The sequence below is a fragment of the Balaenoptera ricei genome, chromosome 21 (genome assembly GCF_028023285.1).
Source record: "Balaenoptera ricei isolate mBalRic1 chromosome 21, mBalRic1.hap2, whole genome shotgun sequence".
In the NCBI taxonomy this organism is placed as follows: domain Eukaryota; kingdom Metazoa; phylum Chordata; class Mammalia; order Artiodactyla; family Balaenopteridae; genus Balaenoptera; species Balaenoptera ricei.
The window spans coordinates 207,286-220,603 of record NC_082659.1 but is presented as its reverse complement, the minus strand read 5'-3'; the positions used below and the strand labels follow the sequence as shown (position 1 = coordinate 220,603).

Sequence of the window (13,318 nt, the reverse complement as noted above, 5' to 3'; positions counted from 1 at the left end):
TTTTGTTCTGATTTTTTAGAACACTTGCAAAAAAAAGTTTTCAAGAACTTTGTTTCCACCTGAATACACTTGCGGTATCAATAGTCTCTTGACCTTGGTTGGTGACAGTCTCAGTCAGTGTTTCTGTCCGTTGAGGAACCACTAGAAGATGTTTGAGCAGGGAAGTGTTGTACTCGGGGGCGGGGGGGGGGGCGGTTTCGGAAGATGGATTTGGTAGCTGTGAGTATGGGGAGAGGCAACAAGACCAGCTTTTGAAATCTGGGGTGGCTGTGGGGGTGGGAAGACACGTGAGAGACATTGTGAAGGAAAAGTGAAGAGTTGGGAACTTGTGTCTGTAAAGCGGAGCGAGAGAGAAAATTTCACGTCAGAACGGAATCAGCGTCTTCAACCGAGAAGGTCTGAGGCTCTGGCTTTCCGGGGCATTTGTCGATAATCCTGCTGTTTAGGAAACTTAAAAAGAGATTTAAAAATATACCACAAAGGCTAAAACAGCAAGTCTAGGCAAAATAACGCAATCAAAATGAAAGACGAACAAATAGAGAAGCATCAGTGAAACGCATCCCAAAGGTCGTTGGGGAGCCTGAGGGGTTTGTCTTTTCCAGCAAGGGGCCTTTGTCAAGAGGGGTCAGCCGGGAGCAGAAAAGAATGTGCTGTGTGATGGATTTGAAGCCGTGAGGCTGAGACCAGATGAGTGGAAAGGGGGGCATCAAGTTGATGTTCTAGTCAGATTGCCTGGAGCCTATGGCACTGTAAATTCAAGAAGCTCATAAAAGAAAACCATGTCTCAAGTCTACGGGCTGGGCAGGCCTAGTTCACCAGCGAGGCCAAGCAACGTCCTGCAGAGCCGCGGAGCCGCACGGAAGCGGAGCGTGTGTCCAGAGGCGTGTGTTCGATGGGAAGGCCCGTTCGCATCTGGGATCAAAGCTTTTCAGAGGACAGGCGAGCGTCGGCTGCTGCATCGTTTTTCTGCTTTTGCTAAAGAAGGGCTCGCCCGCCGCGTCTGAAAGGCATCTGGGCCCCTTATTCTCTCTCCCGCCCTCATCCGGCGTTCCCGGCAGTTCTAATGGCTGCCATCCATCTCGTTGCATTCCTGTTGCCATGGGTGCGAATCTGTGCAGAAGTTTTCACAGATCCACAGTGAAATGGAAAAAATGAAGAATGACGGGGAGAACATTTTCATAAAGCTTTACTGATTCCTTGTCGAGAACTTTCACCCTGAAGTTAGGTCCTGTCTATCTGTGGCATGGGTAAAGGGCCTTCCTCTATGAAATGATGCCAGTTACAGGTGAGGGGTCTTTATTTAAAAACTCCCTGTTGGTCCCAGTTTTATTTTCTGTACTGGTTTGTGAAATCGGCAAGTCTGGGAAGGACGCCCTGCTTGACCTGTCACCCCGCCCGGGGCTCCTTTAAGCCTAATTGAAGCCTTGCTTCCCTTTGAAAGCTTCGTCGCAGTCCCCAGTGATGAACCTCCCGCTCCCGTATCAGGGACCCTGCGTGGACCCTCTGCCTCAGTGGGCTCCTGTGCTCCCTGACCTCGCAGCCCCTCCGCCCTCACGCCCCCACGCCCTCTCCCCGGCGGTGGTCCTGGCTGGGGTGTGCCCTGTGCCTTCCTTACCCACCTGTATGAATCCGCGTCTGTTTGAAGGCCCAGCTGAGGCCCCCACCTTGACGTGGCCCTTCCCTGCTGCTGCAGCACGACATCACTCCATCACCTGCCCTCGGGGGGTGGGGGGGCTCTGGGCCGCCGGACTTCTGATGCTCCGTGTACCCACCATCCCCTCGCACGGTAGCTAGCCCACAAAGCTTATTCAGAAACTGGTAGGTGACTGGCGGGGTCGATGCTCGGAGGGCCCTTGCGAAGTAGCAGCTTCCCTGGCCGGCCCCGTGCGAGCCCTTCAGCCCTATTAGTGCCTTAACGCGGATGCAGCCACTCGTCTGAAGGCACAAATTGCGGACTTCCAGGGCTAAACTGTGAGACTGGGCCACTAAGATGCCAGCTTAACCCTCTGTCATTGTAACTGCACTGCCTACAAAGGCTACTTGTATTTTTATTTTCCAAAGAACCAAAGGCTGATAGGTTAGCGTCTGAACGTGCAGCGTCCGATGCTCTACGGCCGTGCACTCAGCATCCTGTGGGAGGAAATACCTGCCCAGCAGGACAGGGAACGTGGGGCAGGCCAGGGAAAGAGCAGCGGCAGAGGCTGCAGAAATGCTTTCTGCGGGAGCAAGGTGACAGGCCTGCTTTAGATCGAATGGAGCTAGAAACCACAAACCAGCAAAGGGGTCGATAAAGGGCAGGTGAGTGACAGCAGCAAGAGTGAATCAGCAGAGTGCTGGCGGGTGGCATCACCTGTGTAAAGCTCCCGTTCTCCACTTCAAGTCAAGCCCTGTGCTTTACAGAAGGGCTAAGGGACCTGCCTCCAGTGCATGAAAGTTCCAGTTATGGCCCCATCGTGAGATGCAAAGAGAGCCAGATCGAATCACCTGACCGCATCATATTTGCGTTTTTCCATCCGTAAAATGGGAAGGGGGTGGGGGCATCATGCAGCACTGAACTGCCTTTTACGTAGGAGCATTCCATAGGATGTTCATTTCTTTTTTCAATTTTTCTACAGCTTTTTTTTTTCTTCCAGTGTTATTGAGATATAATGGACAGACAACACCGTGTAAGTGTAAGGTGTCCAGCATAATGATGGGACTTCCATACATCATGAAACGATTATCACAATAAGTTTAGTGAACCTCCATCATCTCCTATAGATACAACGTTAAAGAACTAGAAAATACACATTTTTTGCTTGTGATGAGAACTCTTGGGATTTTCTCTCCTTACAACTTTTATATGTAACCGACAGCAGTGTTAATTCTATTTATCAGTCACGTTGTACATCACATCCCTAGTACTTACTTATCTTAGGGTGTTAATTTCTTTAAAACACAATAGCTTATTTTTCATCGTATCCTATGAGAAGTGTAAAGCGCTGCAAGAATTATGTCCAGGTGAAGATTGCACTTGAAGCTGGTTTGGTCAGTAATTCTGTAACTCTGCTTTGCTGTATAAATAAACCTATGCTTGTTTGTTTCTTCAAGAGTAATAATTTCTTCAAAAAAGCAATTTGGGTTTCTTTCACTGATGCCTTCATCTGCTAGGGGCATTTGGGTTGCTGGAGAGGGAAGGGAGTCTGCTTTTTTACTTCAGCTCTGCCTTTTATGGGTCCAAACAATGATTACACTTAATGGCGCATTTTCTCTCTCTCTCTCTGTCTCTCTCCCTCCGTCGCCCGCCTCTTTCTCCTGAGTGCCCGTTTCTGCCGCTGGCGAAGCAGCAAGGCGCATTGTCATATCAAGTCAGTCAAACCCGTGATCTGAGTGATCCTGTCCCCACTGAATTGATGGGGCCTGAACAGGCGTCCTTTGCCTCCTTCCTCCTTTGTGCCTTCTTAGCTCCACCATGACATTGGCCTGCTAGATTCTGCTCCTAATTCCTAACCTCATTTTTCAAAGCTAATTTTTACAGTCTAGAAGCCCTCTCTCCTTTTATTCCAAAATATCATTTAAGTCCTTTTCTCTACCCCTTATTCCCTTGTCGCCCTGTGTTTACACCCATCATTAGGATCCTCTTCACTGTTTTCCCTCCTCTGGTAACTTCTGTCTTTCACTAAGAAGATTCTTTGTCTCCTAGTTCTGCATCTGGGCTTATTTTAAGTAGGGAATGGTTCAGCTCTCCATCTCACTTAGACCTTTTATTAATGAAGCAGCCTTGGTATTAATATGAAATCCAATCTTAAGTATATTTTTTGTCCCAAGGAAGTCCCTGGTTTTTCATCCAGAATTTACATTTTTTTTTCCCCTTTCTTCAAACCACCTTGTCATTTTTGAAATTTTCTCTGGTGCTGCCACCAATAGAAAAGTCACCCCCAAAATCAGTTTTTTAGTAAAATGTTGTATCTGTAATGCATATTTATGATAATAAGATAGCTTTTTAAAATATATCCTAACACTTAAATTATAGGGGCCTCTTATATTTATATGCTAAAAAAAAAAGTGAGGGTATCATAAAAAAGCAAATAGTCATTAAATGTCAGGAAATATTACATCTCATTTCAGTAAACATGATAAATCATCATTCAAGATATCACCCATTCCTACAACATCAGTATAGACAAGATAGATTATCTCCACCCTGCCAACATTTAAGTCCCAATTTACCATTATAAAGTATGTCAATCACTGAGAAATAAAGTCTTTAAAAAAGGCCTTATTATATTAATTTGTTGAAGATGTCTCAAGGTACCAAAGGAATATGTTTACATATGCAAATGCATACATGCATGTACATATACTGCTTTACAAAGTTATATATATATATATATTTTTTTTTTTTTCCATATTGCACTGCCATAGAGGGCATAAGTTAGTAAAACTTTCAAAAAGGATATAACAGTGAATTAAATCTACTTTATAGAAAATATGGAGGAACACTAAGAAATTTAATATCAGCAAACATGTTCCCTTTGAAACAGCAAATTAGATGTGCAGGAGGGTTTTGGTCACACTTCAGAGAAAAATATGCTGAGGTTAGGAGCTGCTCTGTTTACTCCTGGCCTCACCGGTGAGGCTTTTTTATGTTAGACAGGCTTCTGGTTACTTCAAAGCATGTTTGAAGTCCTCAATGCACAGCTCGTGCACAAAGACAAATATTCTCCCAAATGTGTGCAGCTACTGTTGTTGCAGACTCGCTCATAAGTAAGAAGAACTTGCAGTTTCCTATTTAACGCCAAGTTCATGCCTCTTTTATTCAGCTATGACAGTGAAGGTCGTCTGACAAATGTGACATTTCCAACTGGAGTGGTCACAAACCTCCACGGAGACATGGACAAGGCAATCACAGTGGACGTTGAGTCATCCAGCCGAGAAGAAGGTGTCAGCATCACTTCAAATCTGTCCTCCATCGACTCGTTCTACACCATGGTTCAAGGTAAACACGAAAGCAGAGCTTTCAGTGGCCCAGTTTAAAATACTACTGGTGGGGCTTCCCTGGTGGTCCAGTGGTTAAGACTTCACCTTCCAATGCAGGGGGTGTGAGTTCGATCCCTGGTCGGGGAGGTAAGATCCCACGTGCCTTGAGGCCAAAAAACCAAAACATAAAACAGAAGCAATATTGTAACAAATTCAATAAAGACTTTAAAAATAGTCCACACCAAAAAAAAAATCTTTAAAAAATAAAATACCACTGGCACCCAGGTAGAATGTGGCAACCCCCATTTTATAAGGTGAACCAGGAAAGAGAAGGTGGAAATATAAACCCCTAGAGCTATCGATGAGATAGTCTAATGTCTACATGTAATGTTTATTTAGTAATATATACATATATAAAATCACATAATATCTAAAACAGTCTGTTAACCTAGAAATTATGGTTTTCTTTCCCGTTTAATAAAACAAGTTAATTCCCACTCTTCACTTGCATCAGAAGGCCCTTTCTGCATCATCACTGCCACGCACGGAGAGCAGTGTGAGGCCAGCAGTGTGAGCTTTCTGAATCCGTGCACGATGCAGTATGTGAATCCGCATCTCGTGCCATCACTGGAAATTGTATACCAAATTTCAAGTACCCATATGTGTAATAGCTCGACTTTCCATTTTTTCATTCAGTCTGTAGGTATATATGTCCAGTAACTCCATGATGGAACCTCCCACCATATTCCTTTTTGATGTAATCTTGAAAAGGCCTGTTTACAGTGACAATTGCAACTGTGAGGTCATTGCTCTAAGACTCATTGCTAAATCTGAGTTAAACTTCTCTGACTATTTTTTTTACCAATTCTGTCAGGTAATCTCTACAGTCATCTAAAATCAGTACTGCTTGAATTCATTGCTTCCCCAAATGGTCCTATATTATTCAAGATTTTTAAGTTGAGGCAAGCCTACAATATGAGAGGGTGTTGTGTACAAAATATAAGACGACTCCCTTTTTTAAAGTCAATTTCAGGGGGAAATATCTCTTTATACTTTTGGTATAGAAGGTATAGATATTAAACCGTTTCAAAACATCTTTAACAAAAGATATAGGGATGAATACTGGGAAGATGTCTTCTAAACCCTTGGAGGTGACACACCAGCCTCTGAAAAGAACACATACTTGGTTCTTTGCAAAACATTTACTGGAGGTCGAACCTTCATTTATTTCATCAGGCAGATAAAGTAGAGAAGGACTTTAAATTCCCCTAAAGTTTGCCTTTAACATTCAGCCAAATCGGTTACAGCATGAGATGCCAGACATCAAAGTTGTTTTGTTATTTTCTAAAAGGATATCATTAAGTACTTTTCATTCCCTTATAAATGGAGTCCAGTCAACGTTGTAGAAATTCGTATCACTTCTAACCCCACAAGCGATCCGGTGTTTAATGCGCACCTACAGTTCGTGTTTTCTGCTGCTTGTTTTCTAGATCAGTTAAGAAACAGCTACCAGGTTGGTTACGACGGCTCCCTTCGAATCCTCTCTGCCAGTGGCCTGGATTCACACTACCAGACAGAGCCGCACGTGCTGGCCGGCACAGCCAACCCAACAGTGGCCAAAAGAAACATGACTCTTCCTGGTGAAAACGGTCAGAACCTGGTGGAATGGAGATTCCGCAAAGAGCAAGCCCAAGGCAAAGTCAATGTCTTCGGTCGAAAGCTCAGGGTAAGTCAGTATCAGAGCGAGGTGACAGCCTCCCGGTCCGCTGTGACACGCAGTGGCCTGTCCACGAGGGAGGGCCTCGGACTCATCTCCTGTTCACGCTCAGGGTAGCACCTTACCTTAGAGCATGAGTTACGGCCAACCATCAAGCCATCAGATCGCTCACAGAAAAAGCCAACTATTTGAGAAAAGTGTTTTCTTAATATAGCTTTGATTAAAAATCAGTTCTTCCCATAGAGAATGGACTTGAGGACACGGGAAGGGGGAAGGGTAAGCTGGGACGAAGTGAGAGAGTGGCATGGACATATATACACTACCACATGTAAAATAGATAGCTAGTGGGAAGCAGCCGCGTAGCACAGGGAGATCAGCTCTGTGCTTTGTGACCACCTAGAGGGGTGGGATAGGGAGGGTGGGAGGGAGAGAGATGCAAGAGGGAAGAGATATGGGAACATATGTATATGTATAACTGATTCACTTTGTTATAAAGCAGAAACTAACACACCATTGTAAAGCAATTATACTCCAACAAAGATGTTAAATTAAAAAAAAAAAAAAAATCAGTTCTTCCCTGGGAAATTAGGATAGTGCATGTAGCACAATTCCAAATAGCCTGGATGGCCAACAGATTCTTGTTATACTGATATTGCCCTAATAATCTTACGCTTTTCCTTTACCCACTCAGGAGTGATGGCTTCCTAATGGGATGGGGATGAGTAAGAGTTGGATGAAATATTAAAAGTGTTCCAAATCATAAATATGTATCTTGAAAGAGATGGGTTGGCCTTTGAAAGGTGGATTCTTCCTTTGCATTCTCCATATTTTTAAAGTACAGCTTGGGCACCTAGAAGAGGACCGATGTGGGAACCCCCCTGCCCCCTCCTCCCTATTGAAGGAAAACCCAAACTGACGTCATTGTTGTGAGAAGTGTGATGGCATTGCTGATTATGCTCGTGTAACTGACCTTCACAAAACGTTCTCTGTGTTGCCTTGTTAGGTGTTTTCACTCCTCCCTCTCACATTGTGGGCCAACTATATCTAGAAAGCAAGCTGTGATTTATGATAGCTGTTTGGTAAAGACAGCATAGATTAACTACTAAAACACAGGTTACAAGGAACCACCTTCAAACCACTATAAACTGAACCGGATTCATTCTTTCTATTAGCAAACAGCTTTTCATTTATCAGATAAATGTAGATAACTATTCCTAAAATTACTTCCCTTGCTGTTTAAAAAAACGTTACTTAAAATCAAGGAGAGACAAAAAACATGGAGGATACCATTCATGTCCTTTTTTCAGCACCAAAAAATGGTTAAATTATTATTATTATAACAGACCAACATTATTTCCCAGGACAAGCCCTCATGGTAAGAAACAGCTACTACATATTGTCTCTGGCTATTTCCAAGAAATAGAAATCAAGTAAGAAAGCATCAGTGCATCAAATACAGACTCTCCAGCTCACAGTTCTATTCTAATTCCTCTTCAGTTGCAAGGCAGGGGTTGGGGCTCTAAATGCAGGGTCTTCTGGAACCAGTGTCGTGCTCCCACCGCGCCCGTCTCCCAGCCTATGGGAGCCCGGATGCTCTAGCTCCAGGGCCCCGCACCAGGAGTTCTGGTGGACAGGAGCCGGGGAGGCTGGAGGGAGGTTATCCCGTGAGAAGGGCCAGAAGAAGATGCAATAGAAACTCAGAAAGAAGAGCAAGATGAGGGGACAAGTAACATGATGGGCAAGAAAACAAGCTTCAGGCTCATTCCGGGGTCACTTTCAGAGGGTCTTGGCCTGTTACCAGAGTCAGCGCCAGCCCTGGCCTTTTCTTCTGCCAAAACAAGGAACTGAGCTGCCTGCGTGCCTGTCGGCTGCTACCACTCACCGCTGCCCCTGGGCCCTGCTTCCTTGGGTCACTGCACACTGGAAGCTAGTTCACAGGCTTCGTCTTAGTCAGCTACCCCTACAGCAGGCGTGGTGTGCCTGTACACACACATACACACACGCACAGAGTCACACGTGTACTTGGACACGGGACTTACTTCATCAGAAGACACAAGGGTTCTGCTCACATCTGTGCTCAAAAAATACGGGTTCTAGATCGGCTCCACTTTTTACTAATAATAAATCTTCTAGGAAAATCCTAACATCTGTGAAGCCCATTCTCCTTACCTATATGATGATATCCATATTATGATGGCAATAATATACTATTATCTAGATAATAACCTGACCTTATGACACAGACATGATATAGATTAGCTATGTTATGGATAAATATAATTTGCCCTACCCTGCCGCTGTCTCACACAATTGTTACAGAATCAAATGAGATAATGTGAAAATCCTTGAAAAACGAAAGGCATGATTACATATTCTGTAACCCTAACCCAGAGAATCTGAACCATGGGTACAAACAGTGGGCATTTATCCCCACACAACAGATGGATAGGAAAAATCTGGTTAACTCACTGGTTACGAAAACATAGGAAAGATTATGGGAAATGCTTTGCCCAGAAACTGACCACGTAACATGTGGCCCACTGTTCTTTGAGACAAGCTAGTCTAAGTGCATCCTTCTTTTTCCTTTTTAATACTGATTTTCTACACATAAAAAAGGAATTAAGAAGAGTAGAGGAAAAGAGGAAAAAGCCGATTTTAAGTCTCTGGTTCTCAGCCTGATTCTAAATGAAGAAAACACCTCCCTTTGGGGAGGAAGAGACCCGTGCACACAGGCATGGGTGTGAGTTTCTTTCTAAACAGCGGAACGACAAGCAAGTCATTTCAGAAAATGTACTATTTAAACCGGCCTGTTCGTTCACACTGAAAGGAGATTTCCAGCTGATATGTGTGATGGCTCACATAGAGACAGTGCCAAGATCACGAGGGAGGGTTGCTTGCTTTCGAGATAAGATTGGATGTGCCAGCTCGCCTTGCTAATTTCATCCTCTGTGGATTCGAAGAGAGGAATTCTAGGGAGAAAGCGACGGCGTGAAAATCTGGTTGGAGGACCGGACCTGGAATCTGCCAAACTGGGGCACAGAGGAGGAAGGAGGGGGATGACGCGGGGCCAGCAGGGCCTCTGAATCAGGAATCAGAGTCAGAATCAGCCCGAAAAGCCGCCCGCTTTTACTCCACCCTTTCCTGAAACAGAGGACGTCTCCTCTCTTACCTTTCATCATCTCCTAGCGGAAACGTCTTTTCGTTTTTACGTTACTGGCCTAAATCTAGCTATGGGCCTGACACAGGGTGGGCACTCAAATATTTATTCAATAAATGAAAGAATGAGGAAGAGCCAGCCTTAGAATTGGGTTATTTCATTGCCTCTAGATCTTTCTCAGAGAGAAGCTGTAGGAATAGCACAGCCTTGCAGATGTTTGACTGCAGGAAACCTAACACTCAGTTGAATAGATCACATGGATATAATAGGTATAACACTAGATGGAGTAGTTTAAAAAGTAAAAAAAAAAAAAAAAAAAGGCAAGGAGTACAAAAGGAAAAATTATACAAGAAACGAGCAACATGAAAAGCATTTTCTGTGAAACTGCATTAAGGGAAAAGGGGTTGGATACGTAGGAATAACCAGCAGAGGCAATCGTGGCAGAGGCGTGGGAAAACAGAACAAAGATGAGACAATTCCTTAGCTTACTTGCTTGTACCTACATTTTTTTTAAAAAAGACATGCATAATAGTCGCTTGTCCTTGTCTTACAGTACTTGGTAAACAGTCCTAATTTTTGTCAGTGTTGGACTTTAGAACCAGCCTTTGATCAATTCCCAAAAATTGTTATGGCATCCTAATAATAAAAGTCATCTTCTAAACTTGCCCAGAATTCTGATGCTTAAAGGAAAACATTTAGTGGATTATGTGAAAAAGAAATTCCCGAAACCTGAAGGCCGGAAGGGTGTTTCGAGGCATGCGTAAATATGATAGCTTATTTAACTCTTCTTATGCCCATCACGTTTGTGTGACCTCCTGTGTCTCACTTTCATCTGACTGGCAGGGCCTAGAGTGGGATGGTGCAGAACAGTTGGCACTTGCTGATGTGTGGAGGGGACACAGAACCGCCTGCAGACAGTTGATGTTCTAACGAGGACACCAGGGAGTGGAGATATTGTCACAAACATTCTGGATACCTGAATAGTCTGACTGTGCTTTGTGTCATCAAACATACAGACATTGTTTTAACCTCTTTATGCCTCAGTTTTTCAAGCATTACAGAGGGAAAATAACTACCCGCTTCCCGATATCAAAGGGACATTGTGATTGACTGCAGTCATGCTGGACATGATCTTTGAACATGGGGATTTTCCATGCTTACTTAAAAGAAACGCTGTGTGTCACAAAGGAATTCATGGTGAGCTCTGATCCAGACACAACATTTGGATTCATTTTTATGTAGCTGGAGGTATCGTAACGATCTGATAGAAGGTTTTTCGTCTTAGGTGAACTACTCAATGTAACTTGATTTTTTTGTAATGTTAAAAATGTTTATTAAAAGGCCACTGGGGCAACAATGCTGGTCCTCTATGATTGTCCAAAAAAAAAAAAAAAGTTTGCAAAATAGTTGTGATTTCATACAGGTGTAGTTAAGCAAACTATGTTCCAGATGGAAATGTCCCTTGACTTGTGCATTTTGTCTGCAACACCCAAAGGAGAACGTGTGGGCAGGTTTGAGAGGGACGGAAAAACACAAAAGACCTGTTAGTATCTTCTGCAATGTTACCTATTGAATAACAGTGGCTGGTGTCTGGAAACAGTAAGAACAGTTAAAACCTTGGCTTGTGTTGCGAATGTGGAGAAAAACACAGCCACATTCTAATTCTTTCCTCATTTCTTCAGTTGGAGGACACAAGAAAGGCATTTGTCTGGATAAAAAGAAAAATGTTAACTGCTATCCAGTTAGCAGTCTGGTCTCGCGGTGCTTCTAGATGTTTCCATGTGGTGACATGCTTGGTGTGGCAGCTGACACAATGGCAGCGTTAGATGTTCTCCTGGACACTTTGGTGTTGTGCAGCCAGAGTCCCAAACCAGAGAGACAAATCAGAAGCCGGGTAGTGGGGTGCAGGCGTGCCAAGAAGGGGCTCCAGGCCTGCCTTCTGGCCCGTCTCCCTTCCTAACCGAGCAGTCATACCAGGTCTGCAGAGCAGATTTCCTGTACTCTACCCATAGGAAATACTGCAGAGGCAGAGGAGGGTTAAGGAAGGCAATAAAGACTCGAGATACAAATTAAAATGAAAACAAGTAAAACGCAAACAGGTGGGGTACGACCGCGGGCTGCACAGTCTACGGAAACTAACTACACAGGCGGTCTCGCTTGGCTATTCGCAGCCTGGAATAACCTGAGGAAGGAAAAAGGAGGGCAAACCTAACACTCTGTTGTTTTGTTTTGTTGTTTAAATCACAATGTGAGAAACACAAGAGCCCTAGGAAACCATTTAAATTTTGTAAAGCCTCTTCCTTAAGGCATCACAAGTGTGCAAATAGAAGCTGAAGAGCTGGATTCTGCCAGTTCAGTATTGAGCTATTTGATATCGAATCAAATCTGTAACAGTACAGACTTAAAAATACATCTTTGTAAGCTAGTACCTTCTTTCCAAGGTACACAAAGCATCCTGCAAACCTAAACTCATAAAGTCTCACAACATTCACAAAAGGCCGAGCAACTATTCTGCAGACATTTCCACTTGGGAAAACAGAAGCCCGGAAAGCCTTCAGCTGCCTGGTCAGAATCATATAAACTCACTGAAAGCCCAGGGCCTCGCTGCTTCTAGACCTTGTGGTGTGTGGAAATGGGGCTTTCGGACTCCTGGCTTCCTCCTCCGACACAGGTACACACCCCACACCAACACATACCAGTTGCTCCATGGTTCAGGGGGTTTTTCTTTTTCCTGCATCAGCTGGATCTGCAGTGATAGAACTGAGAAATGACGGGTTCCTCACATGCACCCAGGGCTCCGCTTTCTCATTCGACGTGAATCACCTGGGTGCCCCCCGGCACCCTGACCCCGACCACTTTGCCTGTTGGGCATGAACTTCTTTTCAGCTGACATCTTTACCCTTCCATGGACTTCACAGTACTCCCCTTGAAGAGTTAATTGGAAAAGTTTAAATAAAGCTTATGGAGAATTTTTTCATGGGACTTGTTTAATGGCCGTGATACAAGGCACAAATTTTTATCCCAGATTTTACATAAATATACATGTGTATTATGTGTGTACATACATTTATGTTTACATATATTGGTGTGTGTGTATAAGTGGTGTGTGTGTGTATAAGTGGTCAGCTGGAGCTGTCTGTTTTGAAAGTTCTAGCTAGGACATGGTCAAGTAAAATTAAGATTTTCCCATTTAACTTGTAACGATCCGAACAGTTAACGAGCATTTTGGTATGGACAAGGCACCATCACCACAAAGGTGCAGTAGGAAACCAAAGAATGGACTGGCCCTGGTCTTCTGCAAACACTGTAGACCGTGTGTAAAGTAGAATTTAACCAAGGCCACATGTCCACCGCACTAACAAATGCTGGCTGGTGTGTGCCCTGGACCACAGACAGTAACAGACAGATGTAGTCAGAGATTCTGGACGTGACACAGAGACCCTACGACAACAGCATGGGGCTAGATTTGTAAAGTAAGCACAGTG

At 44.0% G+C, this 13,318-nt stretch overlaps 1 protein-coding gene across 19 annotated transcripts in view; it reads left to right on the top strand.

Moving 5' to 3' along the window:
* The window catches only part of TENM3 (teneurin transmembrane protein 3), a 2,524,603-nt gene that overhangs the window by 2,496,911 nt on the left and 14,374 nt on the right, over positions 1 to 13,318 (top strand). For all 19 annotated transcript variants that reach the window (XM_059909693.1, XM_059909692.1, XM_059909687.1 and 16 more), the window contains 2 exons: positions 4,803 to 4,978; positions 6,450 to 6,685. In XM_059909693.1, the coding sequence (XP_059765676.1) occupies positions 4,803 to 4,978; positions 6,450 to 6,685 (412 nt within the window). The remainder of the gene's footprint in view (positions 1 to 4,802; positions 4,979 to 6,449; positions 6,686 to 13,318) is intronic.